Source organism: Scyliorhinus torazame, chromosome 7, assembly GCF_047496885.1.
Source record: "Scyliorhinus torazame isolate Kashiwa2021f chromosome 7, sScyTor2.1, whole genome shotgun sequence".
Lineage (NCBI taxonomy): Eukaryota > Metazoa > Chordata > Chondrichthyes > Carcharhiniformes > Scyliorhinidae > Scyliorhinus > Scyliorhinus torazame.
Window position 1 is genome coordinate 153963682 of NC_092713.1, and position 24460 is coordinate 153988141.

The 24460-nt window shown below is 45.4% G+C and overlaps 1 protein-coding gene across 3 annotated transcripts in view; it reads left to right on the forward strand.

The window, feature by feature from the left end:
* The window catches only part of ralgps2 (Ral GEF with PH domain and SH3 binding motif 2), a 677925-nt gene that overhangs the window by 113426 nt on the left and 540039 nt on the right, over nt 1-24460 (forward strand). For all 3 annotated transcript variants that reach the window (XM_072511682.1, XM_072511681.1, XM_072511683.1), the window contains exon 3: nt 20659-20783. In XM_072511682.1, coding sequence (XP_072367783.1) covers nt 20727-20783 — 57 coding nt within the window. In that variant the 5' untranslated portion in view covers nt 20659-20726. The remainder of the gene's footprint in view (nt 1-20658; nt 20784-24460) is intronic.

Consider the following 24460-nt stretch of genomic DNA (forward strand, 5'->3'; position numbering starts at 1 on the left):
TGCTCAACAAGACTAAAATTACTTCAAATTACTTGTACAGTGGTTTATTCTTGTTTTACATCTTTAGAATAAAACTAATTTCTCAGCCTATAGAGGTAGCAGGAATTTGCTGCACCTCCTGTTAGGGATAATTTAAAATAGTTGATTCTGTGAGGATCTCGAAGGATGAATTTGATTTGTTTGCCTTGAATGCAGCACTGTGCCTTTAGAAGATGGAGACTGGACAGCTGACACTTTAAAAACATTGAAGTAGGCTATTTTGACCTTCCCTTGTGAAATGTCTTTTGCTCTGACATTTTGAAAGTTGTAATTGAAAGCAGCAACATACAAGTGTGCCCTACAACAATGAATTGAAGAAAGGTTGATTAGTTGAAGGATGTGACCTTTGATCTTGTAAATCAGTCGACCAGACTGATCATCAGTTCCATTTATTGACACATTGTTTGCACTTATTTGCATTGACTGAGAAGACCATTTTTAAAATCTGCTTTAGCAGCAGCCAGAACATGATTGGAGTGAAAAAATGGTCAGCATATATTTTGTTTTGCACATTCAAATAGGATTAATTACGCCCAGTTCACTAAAACCATCTACATGCTGATACCATATATGATCTTTCGTTTGTGGGAATAAAACAGGCACTATAATGTGTAACTGCTGCCATCTAGTGGATCTATGTAGGTGTATTCATACATGTAAAAAATAAATTTAGAGTATCCAATTTTTTTTCGCCAATTAAGGGGCAATTTAGCGTGGCCAAATCCACCTACCCTGCATATCTTTGGGTTGTGGGAGCGAAACCCATGCAAACACGGGGAAAATGTGCAAACTTCACACGGACAGTGACCCAGAGCCGGGATCGAACCCAGGTCCTTGTTGCCGTGAGGCAGCAATGCTAACTGTGCCACCGTGCTGCCCAGGTATTCATCATACATGATTAATTCGAATTTTAGACATAAAATCAAAATCAACAGTTTGATGTACATAATGAAGATTTATTAAGTTACTTAAAGATTTTGGGCAGATTTCTCCCCAAACAATGACTTTACCGGTGTGAATTCCGGCCCGATTCCCATTGCAATTCTCCCACATGTAGTCATTTTTTTTTGGAGCCTGGGGTGAAACCCGGCAAGAAGGTCATATGTAGGACCCGAAGACACTGGCAAGCCACACCCCACAGATCGAGGCACTCTTTGGGTGCCCCACCCAATCTCAAAGTAAGAGTGTAGGCCCGCCTCCCCCAAGAAGCCCTGGCATTGGGGCCCTCCCAAAGGGTCCCCCTCAGGCCCCACCCCTTCTAGCCGACATCAGGACTCTTCCCCCCCCCCCCCCCCCCCCAACCCAAGGTGAGAGATGTCCTGTTATGATTTGCCAAATGCCCCCACCCCTCCTTTCATGGCATTGTCCCTTTCAGGCCACACCCCTCTGGCACTGTCCTTTGGCTTACTGGCAGTGTCAAGGCAAGGTCCTATCCTGTTCCTGACCATCCGATGGCCTCTGAGTCCTCTAACTCATGGTCATTACGCTATATCTTGGCATCCACGTTCAGTAGAGAAATGGGCATGTATGACCCATACTCCACTGGATCATTATGCTTTTTTTTGATAAACAATTTTATAAAGACATTTTTGCACAATAAACAACAATAATATAAAACAGTGTGCAAAAAACAGTCATTATAGTGCAAGAAAACCAGCTCCCCTCCCACAAGGACCAGCCTAACTACCCCCCTAACCTACGTGTCCCCCCCCCCCGCCCGCCCTGCTGACGATTAATTTTCCGCAAGGTAGCCACCTCCGGGCGAATCCATCCAGTGACCCTCTCAAAGCAAACTTAATCTTCTCCAGACCAAGAAAGCTTGCCATATCTGATAGCCAGGCCTCCGACTTTGGAGGTTTTGAGTCCCTCCACGCCAGCAGAATTTGTCGCCGGGCTACCAGGGAAGCAAAGGCCAAAACATCAGCCTCTCTCTCCCCCTGAACTCCCAGGTCCTCCGAAACCCCCAAAATAGCCACCACTGGACTCATCACCACCCCTGTTTTCAGTACCCGGGGCATAACATCCGCGAACCCCTGCCAGTACCCCCTGAGTTTTGGACATGCCCAAAATATGTGGACATGGTTCGCCGGCCCTCCCCATTATATCTGGCGCACCTGGCCCCCAATCTGAAAAATTTACTCATCCGGGCCACTGTCACGTGGGCCCGGTGGATGACCTTGAATTGAATCAGGCTGAGCCTGCCGCATGTTGCGGTCGCGTTTACCCTGCTCAACGCCTCCGCCCATAAGCCCTCTTCTATCTCACCTCCGAGTTCCTCTTCCCAGTTAAGCTTCAGCTTCTCAGTCTGTGACGCCTCCGCTCCCATAAGTTCTTTATATATATCCGAGACCCTCCCCTCCCTCACCCATCCTCTGGACACTATCCTGTCCTGGATCCCCCTGAGTGGCAGGCATGGGAAGGACGGAATCTGTCTGCGTAGAAATTCCGCACCTGCAAGTACCTGAACTCATTCCCTCTCGCCAGCCCGAATTTCTTCTCTTAACGCCCTCCTGCTTGGAAAGCTCCCTTCTAAGAACGAATCCCCCATCCTCTCAATCCCCGCCCTCCGCCATGCTCGGAACCCACCGTCCATATTCCCCGGGGCAAACCGGTGATTTTCGCAAATTGGGGACCAACCGATGCCCCCCCCCGTGCCTTCTCCATTAACCCCAGATCCGCAAAGTAGCCACCACTATGGGGCTGGTGGAGTACTGTGCCGGCAGGGGTGGCATAATCAGGACTGTCAAACTGGCCCCCCTGCACGAAGCGGCCTCCATCCGCCCCCAAACCGACCCCGCACCCACCATCCACTTCCTTATCATAGCTATGTTGGCCGCCCAGGAGTAATTATTGAAGTTTGGCAGAGCCAGCCCCCCTTCCCCTCGGTTCCTCTCGAGCAGCACCCTCTTCACCCGCGGAGACTTTCCCGCCCACACAAATCCCACAATTTGGGATTTGTGTGGGCAGCACGGTAGCATTGTGGATAGCACAATTGCTTCACAGCTCCAGGGTCCCAGGTTCGATTCCGGCTTGGGTCACTGTCTGTGCGGAGTCTGCACATCCTCCCCGTGTGTGCGTGGGTTTCCTCCGGGTGCTCCGGTTTCCTCCCACAGTCCAAAGATGTGCAGGTTAGGTGGATTGGCCATGATAAATTGCCCTTCGTGTCCAAAATTGCCCTTAGTGTTGGGTGGGGTTACTGGGTTATGGGGATAGGGTGGTGTGGTGGCGTTGACCTTGGTAGGCTGCTCTTTCCAAGAGCTGGTGCAGACTCGATGGGCCGAATGGCCTCCTTCTGCACTGTAAATTCTAAGATAATCTATGATAATCATTTTATTAACCTTCTTGAAAAAAGACCGCGGAGTGAAAATGGGGAGACACTGGAAAATGAACAGGAATCTTGGGAGGATCATCATTTTAACTGTCTGCACTCTCCCCGCTAGTGTCAGTGGGAGCACATCCTACCTCTGGAACTCAGCCCTCATTTGCTCCACCAACCGAGACAAGTTCAACTTGTGTAGACGACCCCAGTCCCCGTGCCATCTGTATCCCTAAGTATCCAAAACTGTCTCCTACTAACCTGAATGGCAGCCCCCTCAACCTACTCTCCTGGCCCCTCGCCTGGACTACAAACAACTCACTCTTTGCCATGTTCAGTTTGTATCCCGAGAACCGGCCGAATTCCTTCAGGATTCCCATGATTTCATCCATCCCAGCCACTGGATCCGAGATGTATAAGAGCAGGTCGTCGCGCACAATGAAACTCTGTGTTCCACCGCCCCCCCCTCGTACCAGCCCTATCCAGCCCCTAGAATCTCTTAGGGCAATCGCCAGCGCCTTACAGCTTCTTCATTAATGATCTTCCTTCCACCATGTGGTCAGAAGTGGGGATATTTGCAGATGACTGACAGTGTTCAGCACCATTTGTGACTCCTCAGGTACTGAAGCAGTCCATGTTCAAATATAGCAAGACCTGGACAATATCCAGGCTTGGGCTGTCAAGGGGCAAGTAACATTTGCGTCACACAAGTGTCAGGCACTGACCATCTCCAGCAAGGGAGGATCGAACTGCCGCCCCATGACATTCAATGGCATTACCATTGCTGATCCCCCGTTATCAACATCCTGGGGGTTACAAGAAACTGAACTGGACTAGTCATGTAAATACTGTAGCTACCAGAGCAGGTCAAAGGCTAGGAATCCTGCAGCGAGTAACCCACCTGACAATCCAAAGCCTGTCCACCACCTACAAGGCACAAGTCAGGAGTGTAATGGAACACTGTCCACTTGACTGGATGAATGGAGCTCCGACAACACTCAGCTCGACACCATCCAGGCCAAAGCAGCTCGCTTGATTGCGGCCCCTAGCACAAACATTTAATCCCTCCACCACCGACGCACAGTGGCAACCGTGTGTACCATCATCAAGATGCGCTGCAGGAACTCACCAATGTTCCTTGGGCAGCACCATCTAAACCGATGGCCACTACCATCTAGAAGGATAAGAGCAGCAGATACCTATGGACATCACCACCTGGGGGTTCCACTCCAAGTCACTCACCAGCCTGACTTGGAAATATATCATGATTCCTTCACTGTTACTGGGTCAAAATCCTGGCCTCGCCAGTGATGCCCACATCCGTAAATGAATTTAAAAAAAAAAAAGGACCTACCAATTCTTATGTTAAACAGTTGATGGGAGTCTCACTGCAACATGAGCACCAAATCTTTGGTTTGGATGAATTATGACATAGATTTAAATAGGAAATTACATGCAGGCTCTATGCATGTTCTGAAATGCAAAGGACTTTGTACATGGCCTGTACATGGCCAAAAATATTTAATTATTTTAATGTACAGTTTTATTGTAGTCAATGGGAAGTTACAACTAAAGCAAATTTGTGCAATTCTTATTCCTGTTTGATAATTGTTGTTACCAAGTGTTCGTTTTCACTCATGTTTGATATAGGTTTTCGCTTCGTACTTGCTGAAGCAGTGAATTTATGCACCGATCCCTCTAGGTGGCAGTAGTTTCTTAGTTATGTCTGGTTTAATCTCTTGACACCGCAGGCAAACCAGAACTGTAAAAGTACCATTGAATATGCAAAAGGCATATAAAATGTCACATTGCTTTGGTCTATCAACTGTGACAACAGAAATCTATGTGCTTTGTATGATGGGATCAAGAGAGCATTTGGTCCCAACCATCATACCAGAATGTTGCCTGGTATGGAGGGCATTAGCTATGAGGAGCGGTTGAATAAACTCGGTTTGTTCTCACTGGAACGGAGGAGGTTGAGGGGAGACCTGATCGAGGTCTACAAAATTATGAGGGGCATAGACAGAGTGGATAGTCAGAGGCTTTTCCCCAGGGTAGAGGGGTCAATTACTAGGGGGCATAGGTTTAAGGTGAGAGGGGCAAGGTTTAGAGTAGATGTACGAGGCAAGTTTTTTACGCAGAGGGTAGTGGGTGCCTGGAACTCGCTACCGGAGGAGGTGGTGGAAGCAGGGACGATAGTGACATTTAAGGGGCATCTTGACAAATACATGAATAGGATGGGAGTAGAGTGATACGGACCCAGGAAGTGTAGAAGATTGTAGTTTAGTCGGGCAGCATGGTCGGCACGGGCTTGGAGGGCCGAAGGGCCTGTTCCTGTGCTGTACATTTCTTTGTTCTTTGTTCTATCACCGAAGTTGGTGAAGTTCTCACCAACAGAAGAAAGCAAACGTTCCACTGGCTTGAGCACGAATGTGAGCTATACTCCTGTGAGATGAATATCTTTCAATCTGTGTTTGATGCTCTCTTGCAGCTTCCTCTCATAATTGAGTTAGACATAGAACCTTAGCACTAGAGCTTGAAAAGGCTATTGAATGCTGAGCAAGCAAAAAGGCATCCAGCAAGGATGGAATTCCAGTCAAACTGCTCAAATGCAAAGTCGCATCTAATGCCGCACCTTCATAATCTTCTCATTCAGCAGGTAAGCTTCATTCCACATGTTCTTCATGACCCAAAAATCATCACATTACACAGAAACAAATGTGAAAGAGGAGATTACAAAAACTACAGGGGCATCTTAGTCACCCGTGTTACTGGGAAGGCCATCACTAAGGTCATGCTTAAAATACCCCATCTCCTTGCAGGCCCAATGTATTCAAAAGCACAGTGGGTTTTTTGTGCTAACAAATTCACAGTGGACTTAATCTTTTCCATATGCCAGTAGTAAGAAGTGCAGGGAACAGGAGAAATCTCTACTTCACTTTTGTAGATCTCACTAAAACATTCATCACCATGAGTTGGGTGGGAAGTTGGCTGTCCACAAAAGTACCTCCGTCTCATTGGCTTTTTGCACATCAGCATTCACATATGACAGTACTTCTGCCAGCTTCAGGGTAAAGAATGGAGTGAAATAGCTACAACTTTGGTATTTTCTTTTTCATGCTCCTGACCTTTGTCTTTCCTGGAGAAATGGAAGGATTTTAGCCCATATTAGGCCAGTCGGCAAGCTCGCCAATCTATCCAGATTGAAAAAGAAGACAAAAATACAGAAAGCTTTTTCATGCCACGCTGGTCGCTTATTCGGAAACTCAGCTGCAAAGACTCATGGATTGTCTCCCCCGTTCCTGTAACGTGTCCTCCCTGACTATAAGCGTCAAGAAAACTGTAGTCATGGGACAGGATTTCACACCAGATCGCACAAAACAACAGACCATATTAGACATTTAGCTGCTGTTGTATAAAGAGTCAAAGGTTCTGCTCCTTTTCACAAACACCTTTAATTTACTTCAACAGACTCTGCACAAAACTCTAACATCACATCACCTGACACAAAGGCCACCTGAAGCCCCTTTACATATCAGTGTCAATTATTGGATAATTAACATAAATGAGACAACTAATTGGAATGTCTCTTAACCCATTACTTAATAGTCTCCCCTTGGAGAATTACAAGAAATTCAAAAACACACGCAATTTCCCCCCCCCTTTTTCATTTTTGGAAGAAAAAAAAAAGTCACAGAAACAGGCGTCCTTCATTAACAATATCCAAAAGTTTCTGTGAGGTAGCCCCTCTTTTTGTAAAACAGTCTGACAATTGATAGCTGCTGTTAACCCATTTAATTTTTGCTATCTCCTCTCTCTCCAACATCTGCTTCAAACTTGCGATGTCTATCCTTAACCTTTTTTCATTGACAATTTTGTAGAGTGCACATTTTCCCACAGGGATTTATTGTCAATGTGACATTCAATAGGTATATTACCCAAATCCTCTAATCCCCAAATTGCTGTCAATATCTGAGATACATAAAATGCCATGTCCACCGGTCCTCTACAAGGCTTAACGTCTCAGCAGCCAAAGTGCTTTTGACCACTCTCCTTATTTTCTTTGTTTCCCACACAAGAGAGCAACATTTACCATTGTTCCCCAAAAGGAAAATTATAAAACCTCCTGCGCTTGAAACCCCATCACATAAATTTGCATAGGGCGCATCACCATAAACTATGAGGTTCAAGTGCCGAAGGACCGAAAACCGGGAACCTCAAAACACACTCCTGCATTTTTAGTTTGATCAACGCTTTATTTGCTCTTATTTTGTCTTCCACTTTGGGATCATTCATTTTTGTACTCGACTCAAAGACATCAGAACTCGCGTCCGGTCTAGTCTGTCTACCTAACCAATTCAGTTGACCAATTAAACTTCGCAGTTTCTCTTTTTCCATCTTTGAAACGATTGCGTCTTTTTGTGAAGCCCGGCCACGACTAATTGCTATTGGGCTGATACTTTCCAAACAAGGTTGTTGACGTAAAGTTGCCCCTAACTTGTCTGTCCGATTTCCAGTTCAATATATTTAAATGCACCGGAAGCCTGACTTCCAACCCTGAATTCTTTCCTCAAAACCAGAGATCATAATAGCTTCAAAATCACTAGTCCCACCGCACCAAAAATCATCGACATGCATTATAAAGATGCCGGAAAAATTTACTTTACAGTACCAGTAAAACATTGCCGGATCTGCTTTCAACTGGCAACAGCCTAACTTTAACAAAACTGACCTCACCGAAAAGTACCAGACTCCAGGCGCATCATTCAATCCATATACACATTTGTTCAACTTCCAGAGTAACCCTTCTGTGTTAGCTGCCTCTTTAGGAGGATGGAGAAAAATGTCTCTCTGGAGCTGATGCCCTTGCAAAAAGGCAGCTTTTATATCTATAGACTTGCATTCCCATGCCTTTGTGCCTAATAGAGCCAAGAAGATCTTTAAAATAACCTTTCCTGTCGTAGGTGATCCTGATTTTCTAAGTTTTCTTCAAATCCCCTTGCCACAAGCCTGACCGTTGCCTTATAAGTTCCATCCAGAAGAACCTTTTCTGTGCAAATCCATCTGTGGGATAGAGCTCTTTGTCCCCTATCCGGTACTTCCGTGTATACCCCAAATTCACTCCAACTATGCAGTTCTTGCTGTTTGGCACCTTTGATAACTTTTTCATCTAATTTATTGGAAGCCACCAAAATCTCACATGCATGTGGGCTTCTACTCCTATTAGTATTTGTAGTCTTACTCATGTTCCGAGATCTTGGTAAGCTACGTCCCCTCCCCCGCCTGGTATATCGTTCTGTACTGCTACTGCTTGATCTTTCCCTTCTGCTGTGGGATGTTCTTTCAATATTTCTCGACCTTTTCCTACGGACCAGTTCACTATCCGATGTACTAACTGAACTAGCACTGTGTTTCTGTGCCCTCCATTTTTGAACTTTGTGTTCCCAATCCATTGTCTTGACTCCCTCCCCTGAATGCTGTACATTTAACCAATGTTTATACTTTCCCGTGGCCTTCCCTGCTCTACTAATAACAGTTGCATCCTTCCATTGACTAGACCCTTCAGGCAAGTATGTCACTTTTGTACCAACTTTTGGCAGTTGTCCTTTCGGAAAAATGGCCTGTTCTAATTCATCATAAGTGTTGTGTTCCTCTACAGAAACCCTGTCTATATCAGTTAACTGGCCCTCATAGTTCTGTAACACATGCGTACCGGATGACTGGTTCCTCGTCATGTCTGTCTGCTCTGTCTAAATTTGAAAATTTGTAATCTGTACCCATTATCCTTGATGAATGTACTCTAACAGTTTGATTGCCATGTTGCAAAATAATTGTTTTGCCATCTATGCCTATGATCTTCCCATGGCCTTTCCATTCATTAGAATTGTCTCTCTTATAGTATACTATGTCTCCTTGCTGAAAAACGGCATCTGATGGCCGTACGTCATGTCTTAATGTTCTGCGAATTCTTTCAGAGACTCCTGCTTCCAAAAAAGCTTTTCTACTGCTATGTAATGCATTTAGATGCTCAGCAAAGGCAGAGCTAATTGTAGTCCCTTCCCAAGCTGGAGGCTGGTTATCTAAGATGGATGGAATTTTAGGATTTCTACCAAACACTAATTCAGAGTGACGAAAGCCCCCAACCATCTGCAATTAATTCTTTGCATGTACCGCCCATGCTAAAGCTGAATTTAACTTTCAGTTTGGTCTGTCTGCCAAAATTTTCCGGAGCATGTCATCTATTACCGCATGCTTTCTTTCACACACACCATTACTAAATGGGCTTTCCGCAGCTGTATTCATAACTGTGATAATCACATTTTCACACATATCCCCAAACTCATCATTGGCAAATTCTCCCTCATTGTCCGTAAGGAATTTTGCCGGTGGGCCCATTCCTGTCCCCGTCCATTTTTCCACGATTTGATCCAGAATTACTCACTTTTCTTTATTTCGCACAGTCGTTGATTGACTAAATCTGGTTGCTAAATCAACAAAATGCAAAATAAATATATTATTGGCTTTATCCCAGATCTTAAGGTCCATGGCCACAATGTTAAAATCCTTGGCCAAAGGTAGGGTTACGATCGGTCGTGCTGGTGTCCTTCTGTACTGCCTACAAACTTCACAGCGATCACTAACCTGTTCTCTCAGCTTTGTATTGTCTTCATCCCTTACCCCTGCATCCTTTAATAAAATTTTCAGCCTCCGAGGAGACGGATGCGCAAATTGCCTATGCAGTTTTAATACAACAAGCTTTTTATCAGCTAAAGTCCCATTTTCAACTGCCATTAACACATCCTTAGCAACTGTACTTGAAATATTATTTGTCAGTAATGGAATACAATAGTGTCCCAACTGTGTAAATTGTAAGTCCACCGTCTTTCCAAAAACTGTTGCCTTATCCTGTTCCATATCCAGTTTCATGTACGCTTTCTTCATCGACGGTCTGCTCACAAGCAAAGGTATCTCACTTGATACAACATCCGTGCTAATGAAATGATTCAGTCCGGCAATATTGCAAGGGATCACCAATCTTTTCAGCGACTTCAGAGTATTATCATCCCCAAACATGAAACTTGTGGAACTTTCAAATTCCTTAACCTTGTTACGATTTTCAGCGTTCAAGGAGTCCTGGTAACATTTTAACCAGTCAATTCCACATACAGTCGATGTGCAGCCACTGTCCAATACAGCACAATTGAAGGATTCTGCAACCAACACCCTCATTACCGGTGTAAAACTGCTTGTTAATAGGACAATGCCTTCTTTCTGGTCACTATCATTTTCCTCTTCTGACTCTTCCGTGTCATGTGTCGCTTCAAACACTCTATTATAATGTGTTGGGCAGTTGAAAGCATAATGGTATTGAGAGTCACATTGATTTATCATACCCCGGGCATTTCTGGGGTCCATCTTCCTATTGTAGGTTCTAACTGGGTTTCTGTCTTCATATTTTCCGGGTCCTGATCTCCCTCTATAGTCTTGGAACCTGTTTGTAGCCGTGCAATTTCGCCATCCTGTTAGTAGTGTGTCTTCCATATTCTGCTTTATTGCAGATTGACCTGTGTGGGTCATCAGAGCCATTGGAATCAAATGTTTCCCCAGAAACCTTTTTAAAGCTTCTGTCATCTGATCGAATAAGGTATCCTTATCTGCAAACTGAACTCCTGTCAAAACCAGGAGCCTATCCATGTTGCTCACTCTAGCACAGTCAAGTAATTTAAAGGCCAACACAGACTGTAGAAATTCCAGGTTGTGTTTCTGCAGCCTTTTATAAAGTCTTCCAAATTCCATTATATAGTCTTCCATGGAGAATTTCTCTATGTTCCGGAACCTATCAAAATCCGACCATGCTTCATATGCAGTTAACAAGTCATTCTTTTTATAAATCTTATCCATATAACGTAATAAAGTCTCCAGTCCTCCTTCTGAGTCTAACTCTTCCAATTCCAGCTCAGAAAACACTTTTTGCTTCGGCTTTTACTGTCATAAGGTAAAGAAAGAGCAAATGCCATACCTTGTTTTCTCCTTCCCAAAGCAGTTACCTTAGTCCACAAAACTACTGCACTTCTCCATTGGTCGTACGATTCCCTTTCAGAAAATCAGGGAGGATAGTCATATCCAGCCGTCTTTATCCTCGGTTCAGCCATATATCCCTTTTTTTTTTTCTCACTCACTCCTTGGTTTGATCTGGAAAAGTTGTATCTTTCAACCCTTCACATTTGCACAGCAACCGTCCTCTCCTACCATTTGTTAGACGTTTAGCTGCTGTTGCATAAAGAGTCAAAGGTTCTGCTGCTTTTCCACAAACACATTTAATTTGCTTCAACAGACTCTGCACAAATCTTTGCACGGCGTGCTGAATTTACGTGCATTTGAGTACTATAGTGAGAGTTTGGTGACTGAGGGATAATAAGGGTAAATTTTTATCTAAAGTCTAGTCTTTTATTTAGTTAATTAACTTAAAAGTTGCTGGGCGGAATCCCCCCCCCCCCCCACGCTGAGTGGGAGAATCGCCGGGGTGTCGCGCGTGTCCCGCCATGCCACCATGAAGCCCGCATGCGATTCTCCCCCCCCCCCCCAAAACTGACGCGGCGAGAATCACGGCTGGTCGCTGGGAGAATCGCCACTCGCCGTTTGCAACGGGCGAGCGGCGATTCTCTGGCTCGGATGGGCCGATCGGCCTGCCCAATACAACGGGTTCCCGCCGCCGCCGTCCACATCTGGTCACTGCCGGCAGGAACAGCGCGGGAACAGCCTGTGGGGGAGAGGGGGTTCCTGCACCGGGGGGGTCCTCAAATGGGGTCTGGCCCGTGATTGGTGCCCACCTACCGGCGGGCCGGCCTCTCTGAAGGAGGACCTCCTTTCCTCCGCCGCCCCGCAAGATCCATCCGACATCATCTTGCGGGGCGGCCTCGGGGAGGACGGCAACCGCGCGCCGCGTCATTTATGCGGCGCTGCTCCTAGCCCTCTGGGGGCGGGAGAATAGGGGGCTGGGAGCGGGCTCCGACTCCGGAGTGAAACACTCCGGTTTTCATCCGGCATCGGCACTTAGACTCCCGATGGGAGAATTGCGCCCGCTGTTTGGTTTAGAAGAAGGTGAATTTTCAATCAGCTTTAAACAAAGGTTCTACTTGTAGCAACTTGCAGCTGGAGCTTGTTAATTAGTTAATTGGATTAGGCCAGTTTTCAGAGGCTAGATTCACAGTATAAATGTGAGCCAGCTACAGTGCAGACTTTGTTTGCACTGAGTGCTGAATTTGGGTGCATTTGAGTGCTATAATGCGAGTTTGGTGACTAAGGGAGTGCTGAATTTGGGTGCATTTGAGTGCTATAATGCGAGTTTGGTGACTAAGGAAGTTAGGTGAGGAGGGAGTAAGGTGCTCCTTTCATTTCATTTCCTACATTTCCTCAAAGAACGTGAAGGGAGCCGGGAGTTTACAGAGAGTGCCGCTGACTGGGAGCAGAGTTGGAGGGTGGAGTTCCAGTTGGTCCACAGTGCAGCTATATTCTGTAAGGTAAGAGGGGATGGAGGCTAGGGCGGTTGCATGCTCCTCCTGTAGGATGTGGATGGTGAGGGATACCACCGGTGTCTCCGCTGACTATACCTGTGGGAAGTGCACCCAACTACAGCTCCTCAGAGACAGTGTTAGGGAACTGGAGCTGGATGAACTTCGGACCATCCGGGAGGCAGAGGGGGTAATAGACAAGAGTTACAGGGATGTAGCCACACCCAAGGTACAGGGCAAGAGTAGCTGGGTTACAGTCAGGGGAAAGAAAACAAACTGGCAGACAATTCAGGAATCCCTCGTGGCCGTTCCCCTTCAAAACTAGTATATCATTTTGGATGCTGTTGGGGGGGATGACCTACCGGGGGAAGGCCCGAGCGGCCAGGTCGCTCACACTGAGTCTGGCTCTGGGGATCAGAAGGGAAGGGGGGAGAATAGAAAAGCAATAGTGATAGTAGACTCAATGGTTAGGGGAATAGATAGGAGATTCTGTGGTCACGAGCGAGACTCCCGGAAGGTATGTTGCCTCCCGGGTGCCAGGGCCAGGGATGTCTCGGATCGTTTCTTCAGGATCCTTAAGGGGGAGGGGAAGCAGCCAGAGGTTGTGGTCCACATTGGTACCAACGACGTAGGTAGGAAAAGGGGTGTGGATGTAACAAACGAGTTTAGGGAGTTAGGCTGGAAGTTAAAAGCCAGGACAGACAGAGTTGTCATCTCTGGTTTGTTGCCGGTGCCACATGATAGCGAGGCTAGGAATAGGGAGAGAGTGCAGTTGAACACGTGGCTGCAGGAATGGTGTAGGAGGGAGGGCTTCAGGTATTTGGATAATTGGAGTGCGTTCTGGGGAAGGTGGGACCTGTACAAGCAGGACGGGTTGCATCCAAACCAGAGGGGCACCAATATCCTGGGAGGGAGGTATTCTAGTAATATTCGGGAGGGTTTAAACTAATTTGGCAGGGGAATGGGAATCGGATTTGTAGTCCAGCAACTAAGGTAGCCGATGTTCAGGACGTCAAAGCGTGTAGTGAGGCACTGGGGACGGTAACACTGACAAAGGAGAGTACTTGCAGGTACGGAGAAGGGTTGAAGTTTGTATACTTCAACGCAAGAAGCATCAGGTATAAGGTCGGTGAACTTAAGGCATGGACCGGTACTTGGGACTACGATGTGGTGGCCATCACGGAAACTTGGATAGAAGAGGGGCAGAAATGGTTGTTGGAGGTTCCTGGTTATAGATGTTTCAATAAGATTAGGGAGGGTGGTAAAAGAGATGGGGGGGGGAGGGGTTTGCATTGTTAATTAGAGATAGTATAACAGCTGCAGAAAGGCAGTTCGAGGAGGATCTGCCTACTGAGGTAGTATGGGTTGAAGTCAGAAATAGGAAAGGAGCAGTCACCTTGTTGGGAGTTTTCTATAGGCCCCCCAATAGCAGCAGAGATGTGGAGGAACAGATTGGGATACAGATTTTGGAAAGGTGCAGAAGTCACAGGGTAGTAGTCATGGGTGACTTCAACTTCCCAAATATTGAGTGGAAACTCTTTAGATCAAATAGTTTGGATGGGGTGGTGTTTGTGCAGTGTGTCCAGGAAGCTTTTCTAACACAGTATGTAGATTGTCCAACCAGAGGGGAGGCTATATTAGATTTGGTACTTGGTAATGAACCAGGGCAAGTGATAGATTTGTCAGGCCCCATTAAAATACTGTGAGCAATTTTGGGCCCCACACCTCAGGAAGGACATACTGGCACTGGAGCGGGTCCAGCGGAGATTCACACGGATGATCCCAGGAATGGTAGACCTAACATACGATGAACGTCTGAGGATCCTGGGATTATATTTATTGGAGTTTAGGAGGTTGAGGGGAGATCTAATAGAAACTTACAAGATAATGAATGGCTTAGATAGGGTGGATGTAGGGAAGTTGTTTCCATTAACAGGGGAGACTAGGACCCGGGGGCACAGCCTTAGAATAAAAGGGAATCACTTTAGAACAGAGATGAGGAGAAATTTCTTCAGCCAGAGAGTGGTGGGTCTGTGGAATTCATTGCCACAGAGGGCGGTGGAGGCCGGGACGTTGAGTGTCTTTAAGACAGACGTTGATAAATTCTTGATTTCTCGAGGAATTAAGGGCTATGGAGAGAGAGTGGGTAAATGGAGTTGAAATCAGCCATGATTGAATGGTGGAGTGGACTCGATGGGCCGAATGGCCTTACTTCCACTCCTATGTCTTATGGTCTATGGTTAGTGGGGGAGCATTTTGGAGATAGTGACCATAATTCTGTGACTTTCACTTTAGTAATGGAGAGGGATAGGTGCGTGCAACAGGGAAGGTTTACAATTGGGGAAAGGGTAAATACGAGGAAGAAGGATACTTATGTAAGGCTGGGGAAACAAGGTTCAGACAGGGCGCTGGAGGGATACAAGATAGCCAGGAGGGAACTGAAGAAAGGGATTAGGCGAGCTAAGAGAGGGCATGAAAAATCTTTGGCGTGTAGGATCAAGGAAAACCCCAAGGCCTTTTACACATATGTGAGAAATATGAGAATGACTAGAGCAAGGGTAGGTCCGATCAAGGACAGTAGCGGGAGATTGTGTATTGAGTCTGAAGAGACAAGAGAGGTCTTGAACGAGTACTTTTCTTCAGTATTTATGAATGAGAGGGGCCATATTGTTGGAGAGGACAGTGTGAAACAGACTGGTAAGCTCGAGATACTTGTTTGGAAAGATGTGTTGGGCATTTTGAAAAACTTGAGGATAGACCAGTCCTCCGGACCTGATGGGATATATCCAAGGATTCTATGGGTAGCAAGAGATGAAATTGCAGAGCCGTTGGCAATGATCTTTTCGTCCTCACTGTTAACAGGGGTGGCACCAGGGGATTGGAGAGTGGCGAATGTTGTGCCCCTGTTCAAAAAAGGGAATAGGGATAACCCTGGGAATTACAGGCCAGTTAGTCTTACTTCAGTGGTAGGCAAAATAATGGAAAGGATACTGAGGGATAGGATTTCTGAGCATCTGGAAAGACACTGCTTGATTAGGGATAGTCAACACGGAGTTGTGAGGGGTAGGTCTTGTCTCACAAGTCTTATTGAATTCTTTGAGGAGGTGACCAAGAACGTGGATGAAGGTAAAGCAGTGGATGTAGTGTACATGGATTTTAGTAAGGCATTTGATAAGGTTCCCCATGGTAGGCTTATGCAGAAAGTAAGGAGGCATGGGATAGTGGGAAATTTGGCCGGATAACGAACTGGCTAACCGATAGAAGTCAGAGAGTGGTGGTGGATATTCAGCCTGGAGCCCAGTTACCAGTGGCATACCGCATGGATCAGTTCTGGCTGCTCTGCTGTTTGTGATTTTCATTGATGACTTGGATGAGGGAGTTGAAGGGTGGGTCAGTAAATTTGCAGACGATACGAAGACTGGTGGAGTTGTGGATAGTGAGGAGGGCTGTTGTCGGCTGCAAAGAGACATAGATAGGATGCAGAGCTGGGCTGAGAAGTGGCAGATGGAGTTTAACCCTGAAAAGTGTGAGGTCCATTTTGGAAGGACAAATATGAATGCGGAATACAGGGTTAACGGTAGGGTTCTTGACAATGTGGAGGAGCAGAGAGATCTTGGGGTCTATGTTCATTGGTCTTTGAAAGTTGCTACTCAAGCGGATAGAGCTGTGAAGAAGGCCTATGGTATGCTAGCGTTCATTAGCAGAGGGATTGAATTTAAGAGCCTTGAGGTGATGATGCAGCTGTACAAAACCTTGGTAAGGCCACATTTGGAGTATTGTGTGCAGCTCTGGTCGCCTCATTTTATGAAGGATGTGGAAGCTTTGGAAAAGGTGCAGAGGAGATTTACCAGGATGTTGCCTGGAATGGAGAGTCCGTCTTACGAGGAAAGGTTGAGGGTGCTAGGTCTTTTCTCATTAGAACGGAGAAGGATGAGGGGCGACTTGATAGAGGTTTATAAGATGACTTTTCCCCCGGGTGGAACAAACCATTACAAGGGGACATAAATTTAAGGTGAATGGTGGAAGATATAGGGGGGATGTCAGGGGTAGGTTCTTTACCCAGAGAGTCGTGGGGGCATGGAATGCACTGCCTGTGGAAGTAGTTGAGTCGGAAACATTTGGGACCTTCAAGTGGCTATTGGATAGGTACATGGATTACGGTAGAATGATGGGGTGTAGATTAATTTGTTCTTAAGCTAGGACAAAAGTTCGGCACAACATCGTGGGCCGAAGGGCCTGTTCTGTGCTGTACTTTTCTATGTTCTATGTTCTAAAACTCTTAACATCACATCACCTGACACAAAGGCCATCTGGAGCCCCTTTACATAATCAGTGTCAATTATTGGATACGTAACATAAATGAGGCAACTAATTGGAATGTCTCTTAACCCTTTACTTAACGGGCCACTGGAATGGTTACCCGATTCTGCAACCTGGGTCCACAGTGATGGACCATTTATCTCTTGATACAGAAATCAATACATACATTGGGAAAGCAGCTATCGCCGTTCCATTCCATGAAATGATAGCAAGCTTACTCTTAGGACTGAGGTCCAAGTTTATGAGGCCTGTGTTCTTCTCACCTTGTATGCCTTTGAAAGATGGACGATTTTTGCCATGAAAAAATAAATCTCAACAATATTTATCTTCACGTATTGTGGGAATTTTATGGAAGTTCAGAATCATGAATACGGCAGTCCTCTCAAAGGCAAATCTCCAAAGCATGTTGACAATCATCAAGCAGGGGTGACTTTGCTGGTTCAGGCACGTTCGCAACATAAAATATAGTCGGATACCTAAGGATTTTCCGCATGGCGTGGTAGCCGAGCCAGACAACCAGTAGGACATACAAAACCCACGTCAAGGAAGTGTGCAGGTGTGACATGCTCTTTTGTACGGCTCGGTATAGAGCAGCAACTATAATTTTACATCAAGGTGGCCAAGCCAGGATATTATGTCAGGAGTAGCAATGTGTATCACTGCAATAAAATTCCTACAGTGCATTTGGCCCATCGCGTCTACACCGACCCTCTGAAAGAGCATCCTCCCGAGGTCCGCTCCCCCGCCCTATCCCTGTACCCCATTACCCATCCAGCCTGTACATTCTTGGACACTAAGGGGCAATTTAGAATAGTTAATCTAGCAGATGGGGGTGAAAGTGCAAACTCCACACAGACTGTCACCTAAGGCTGGAATTGAAAGTAGCTCCTTGGCGCTGTGAGGCAGCAGTGCTAGCCACTGTACAGTACCTCCTTTGTATTTATGAGTCGGGGATTGAGTCATTGTGTTCCATAGTCTGTTCTGGGTGACCACAGTCGGACACGTGAGTTTTTAATTTTCCATTTGTGCACCCCGGTATGTGCATCTGCCGTTAGTTTGTATGAATGCGATTTAGAGATGCCCATGAGCTTCATGGGGGCTAGAAACCGGGGGCCTTCAGTGTTGGGGCTTTCACGAGGTGTTTAGTTGTCACTTATTTTTTTGAAATTGCACTGCCTGACGTTGTGTGTATCAGTCCAAAATGGCTTGTATGACTTCAAGTGGAGGGATGTTGGTGAGGTCCTGCGGGATGGCGAGTCATTTGTTTTCCTCCATTCGCTGAGCTTCATAGCAGATCGGTTGGGGGGAAGGTGGCAGTGGCACTGACTATGTGTGGCAACATGGTAACCAGGGTGTTGGAGTCGATGTTAAGAAAGAAAATGTTTATCGCAGGTGAATGGAGCCTTTATTTTGTCTTATTCCCCTATTTTTAATAAAGTTATAACAAGTTTGTTTATCAAATGAAAAATGTTGGTTTTCTGGCAAAAAGTGCATATGTCAAATGATTTGAGCATTTTCTTGAGATTTATTAGAATTTTTAAGTTCTAACTCTTTTTAAGTGAAGAGTTGATTTTCGGTCAAAAATTGCTTATCTCTGAATTAAATATTTTTTCCCCGATGCACTATTTTTTTAATGAAGTCTTGTGTGAAAACATTTGATATTCGCTCAGTGCTTTTCTCTGAGTGATGTATTTTTTACCATGTACTTTTTAAAAAACGAATTTCCAATAATTTTGACATGTTTTAATTTTCTGTGAAGAAGTGCTTACCTCTGAATTAAACATTTTTTTGTTAAACGTACTTGCAATTTTTAATGTTGGAACAGTTTTAGATTTTTTGGTGAAAATGTAGTGTTCCGGTGATGTAGTGTTCAGTTTACTGGCTACTTTTGGTCCTTACACCAGTACACAGTACTCCGCTACGGAGTACACAAGGGTAATCTTTGATTGATTGCCTTCAATGATGAGGCTATAGAAAATAGGTTAAGAAATTTGGAAGATTCTAGGTCTGATTCCCTGGCCTGTGCTGAGTCAGCTGATCTTATTCAGAGCTGTGTTTGGGGTGCTATGATTGGCCTCCTCACTGTCTGTGAGAGAAGAAAATCAACCCAGGAACCACTGTATGGGCATCAGGGATAAGCAGAATTATGCTTGACTGTAGAAAAAGACTGGAAAACATGAAGGGGATAATGCACCTTTTCCATTTGAGAACCCATATTCCAGCAAGGCATAATGTTTTGAAGAAGGAAATTTGGCCAAAATCATACATTGAGAGAAATTGAATTCAAGATCATTCAAGTTGTATGTTTCATTTGATAAAGTAATTATGAAGTGAATACTTCCAGATAAACTCGCATTACTGGCCACAACTAAATTACTGCATCATTTAGATTGGAATAGCTTAGAATGGAATTAGTAAACATGTTGGATATTTACATAGATTAGATTACATACAGTGCAGAAGGAGGCCATTCGGCCCATCGAGTCTGCACCGACCCACATTAATCCCTCACTTTCACCTTATCCCCGCAACCCAATAACCCCTCCCAACCCTTATGGACACTACGGGTAATTTAGCATGGCCAATCCACCTAACCTGCACGTCTTTGGACTGTGGGAGGAAACCGGAGCACCCGGAGGAAACCCACGCGGACACGGGGAGAACGTGCAAACTCCGCACAGACAGTGACCCAGCGGGGAATCGAACCTGGGACCCTGGCTACTGTGAAGCCACAGTGCTAATCACTTGTGCTACCGTGCTGCCTTTGAGTGCATAGATATTGTACTCAGTGGTAATATTACAATTTAACTGTTGCACAAACATATTCAGTCGTATGAAATGAATAGTTTGCCATTGTGTAAGCTTTTTCTGTACAATAATTGGGGAGTCAACCTTCTCATTTGAATCATTTAAAATCATCAGCTTCTTTGTCAGTTTATGGCAATTGTTTTGAAGGCATAAATTTGAGGTGCTTATTTGCTTTTTAGTCATTCAGCTGGTCACGGAAGAGAAAATGAAATAATTCAGTATTGTCTGACAACATAATGCACCTCTTTTTACCTAAGGTGCTTTATAATAATCTTTTATTAGTGTCACAAGTAGGCTTACATCAGCACTGCAATGATGTTACTGTGAAAATACCCTAGTCGCCACACTCTGGCGCCTGTTCAGGTACACTGAGGGCAAATTCAGATAGTCCAATTTACCTAACAACCACATCTTTCGAGACGTGTGGGAGGAAACGGAATACCCGGAGGAAACTCATGCAGACACGGGGAGAACGTGCAGACTCCACACAGACAGTGACCCAAATCGGGAATTGAAACCCGGTCCCTGGCGCTATGAAGCGACAGTGCTAATCGCTGTGCTATCATGCCGCCCGCAATGTGCTATTGTGCCGCCCACATAAGTAAGGAATTTGAGCTACTCTGGTAGAAATCTTGCAACTGGTGCCATTTCTTTGTGTTGTAGGAGTGATGAAGATCCCATCCTGACCATGAGCTTTCCATAGTGCTGCTGTGGTGGATGGCATAGGAAGTATGGACCTGACCAATGGACAGTCGAGCACTATATATTTTACAGCCACTGCTTCTGAGGTAAGGCTTCTATTCATTCTTTGAAACCTCAGGCCACCATCTGAGTTGATGTTTTTCATATTCGCTAATTCTTTGTGCTTGGAAACTTCAAATTTTTGAAGGCATCAGTCCTCATCCCCATATGTAGTTCTGGCTGGTCTGAAACCCCGAAGACTCTCAGGCATGGTTCCATCATCACCCTCACAACCATGGACATCGCCGACTGGATTGCCTTCCCTTGAGTTGCCAGCTTCTTCCCCACTCCGTCGATCACTGCCCGCATGGCGACCACCATCTCCGTCACTGCCACCTTGACCGCCATCTGGATCTCCAGCTTTATCGCCTCCCTCATCTACAACTGTTCCTTGGTCAAGAACGTCCTCCATCCATCTCTTAATTGTAATACCATTAAATCTGATTCCAGCTTCTCCCTCTCAAACTGCAGGGTAAATTCTATCATATTGTAGTGGTCACTGCCTCCTAAGGGTTCCTTCACCTTCAGTTCCCTAATCAAGTCTGTCTCATTGTACATCACCAAATCCAGTATTGCCTGGGCTCTGTCACAAGCTGCTCCAAAAAAACCTATCTCTTCAACATTCCACAAATTCCTTTTCTTGGGATCCACTACCAACCCGATTCTCCCAGTCCACTTGCATATTGAAGCCCCCTGTGATTATTGTAATATTGGTTTTCTTCTATGCCTTTTTTAATCTCCTGATTTATTTTCTGCTCCACATCCTGACTACTGCTAGGGTGCCTGAACATAACTCCCATCAGGGTCTGTTTTCCTTTGCGATTCCTCAACTCCACCCACCCTTCTGATCCTATATTGCTTCTAAATGCAACCCAGTCCCCTCTGCCCATCTGCTTGTCCTGAAGTCAGATTCCTGCCACCTTTTATACTTATCTGTTCTATTACATGTTCTGGAAACTTTACTAACCTCTTCAGAGCCTTCAGCTCCTTTAGCTAGTTTAAAGCCCTTGTCATTAACCTGCACTTTACCTTCTCCTTTAACTTTGATTTTCTTATTTTTGAAATAAATTTAGAGTACTCAATTCTTTTTTTCCCAATTAAGGGGCAATTTATTGTGGCCAATTTGCCCAGCCTCCACATCTTTGGGTTGTGGGGATGAGACCCACGCAAACACGGGGCGAATGTGCGCCATGAGGCAGCTGTGCTAATCATTGCACCACTGTGCCACCCATATTAACTTTGATTTTCTAATTCTCCATACAACTGAACCCTCCCCACCCGCTACTATTTAGTTTAAAGCCCTATCTACAACCCTAGTTGTGTGATTCGCCAGGACTCTGGTCCCAGCATGATTCAGATGAAGACCGGCCGACTGGAAAAGGTCCCCTCTTTCCCAGTACTGGCGCCAACGTTCTCAATCGTTGAGCCACGCGTTAACCTACTTATGGACTCTGTGCATTGCTGTGCAGGCATTTGAAATGATTTTTAATAGGATTTCCTCTCACTTCCTATTTAACTATCTTTTTAGACTCCCATTCTCTAAATATCTATTCCTTTGTCTTCATGTCCTCCCTTCCCTTATTCTTCCCTATATTCTCTTCCCTTGTTGTGTTTACACTTGGGCTGCATATATTTCTTGAGGATTACTCCCCTTACCCATCACTAGTTTAAAGCCTTTGCCGTCTCCCTATTAACCTTTCTGCCAGAACACAGATCCCATCTCAATTTAGGTGCAGCCCATCCAATGGATACAACTCTTTTCTGCCCCAGAATTGTTGCCATTCCCCCGTGAAAAACAATCCCTCTTTCCCATACAGCCCTTTAGTCACATCTTGATTCTGCTGCTCTGCAATGTGCCTTATGCCAATTATCCTGATTAAAGTTACTGAGCAGCAGATCGAACATGAAATATAGCTCTCTCTAGACTCCTCACGATTTTGAACACATCTACTCTCAACCATCTTATCTCAAAGAAAAACAACCCCAGCTTCTCTCTGTTACTGAAGTCCCTCATCCCTGGAGCCATTCTCTTCATTTTTTTCTGGATCCTCTATAAACTCACCTGGACCGGATAGACTACACCCCAGGGTTCTAAAAGTGATAGCTCAGGAGATTGTGGAGGCATTGGTGATGATCTTTCAGGAATCACCAGTCCCAGAGGACTGGAAAGTGGCTAATGTAACACCACTGTTTAAGAAGGGAGGGAGGCAGAAGACGGGAAATTATAGGCTGGTTAGCCTGACTAACAGTCATTGGTAAGATTTTAGAGTCCATTATTAAAGATGAGATCGCAGAGTACTTGGAAGTGCATGACAAAATAGGACTGGGTCAGCATGGCTTCGTCAAGGGGAGGTCATGTCTGACAAATCTGTTAGAGTTCTTTGAGGAAGTAACAAGGAAGTTAGACAAAGGCGAACCAGTGGACGGTATTTATTTAGATTTCCAGAAGGCCTTTGACAAGGTGCCGCATAGGAGACCGTTAAATAAGTTAAGAACCCATGGTGTTGAGGGTAAGATCCTGGCATGGATAGAGGATTGGCTGACTGGCAGAAGGCAGAGAATGGGTCTTTTTCAGGATGGCAGCCGGTGACTAGTGGTGTACCTCAGGGGTCGGTGCTGGGACCACAACTTTTCACAATACCCATTAATGATCTGGAGGAAGGAACTGAAGGCGCGGTTGTTAAGTTTGCAGATGATACAAAGATCTGTTGAGGGGCAGGTAGTATTGAGGAAGCAGGCGGGCTTCAGAAGGACTTAGCCAGGCCATGAGAGTGGACAAAGAAGTGGCAGATGGAATATAATGTGGGAAAGTGTGAGGTTATGCACTTTGGAAGGAGAAATGGAGGCATAGACTATTCTAAATGGGGAAATGTTTAGGAAATTAGAAGCACAAAGGGACTTGGGAGTCCTTGTTCACGATTCTCTTGAGGTTAACGTGCAGGTTCAGTCGGCAGTTAGGAAGGCAAATGCAATGTTAGCATGCATGTCGAGAGAGCTAGAATACAAGAGCAAGGATGTACTTCTGAGGTTGTATAAGACTCTGGTCAGACCTCATTTGGAGTATTGTGAGCAGTTTTGGGCCCCGGGAAGGAAGGATGTGCTGGCCTTGGAAAGGGTCCAGAGGAGGTTAACAAGAATGATCCCTGGAATGAAGAGCCTGTCGTATGAAGAACGGTTGAGGACTCTGGTCTGTACTCGTTGGGGTTTAGAAGAATGAGGGGGGAATCTTATTGAAACTTACAGGATACAGCATGACCTGGATAGAGTGGACGTGGAGAGAATGTTTCCACTTGTAGGAAAAACTAGAAGCAGAGGACACAATCTCAGACTAAAGGCACGATCCTTTAAAACAGAGATGAGGAGGAATTTCTTCAGCCAGAGGGTGGTGAATCCGTGGAACACTTTGCCGCAGAAGGCTGTGGAGGCCAAATCACTGATTGTCTTTAAAACAGAGATATATAGGTTTTTGATCAATAAGGGGATCGGGGTTATGGGGAGAAGGCAGGAGGATGGGGATGAACAAAATATCAGCCATGATTGAATGGCGGAGCAGACTCGATGGGCCGAGTGGCCTAATTCTGCTCCTATGTCTTATGGTTGTTACATTCTGTGTGGGCCATTGGTGGCCAAGTCAGTTCTACTTTACACTTCTCTGCATTAAATTTAATTCGCCACTTTCCAATCATTCCATTAGCCCATCTCTGTCCTCTTGAAGTTGATCACT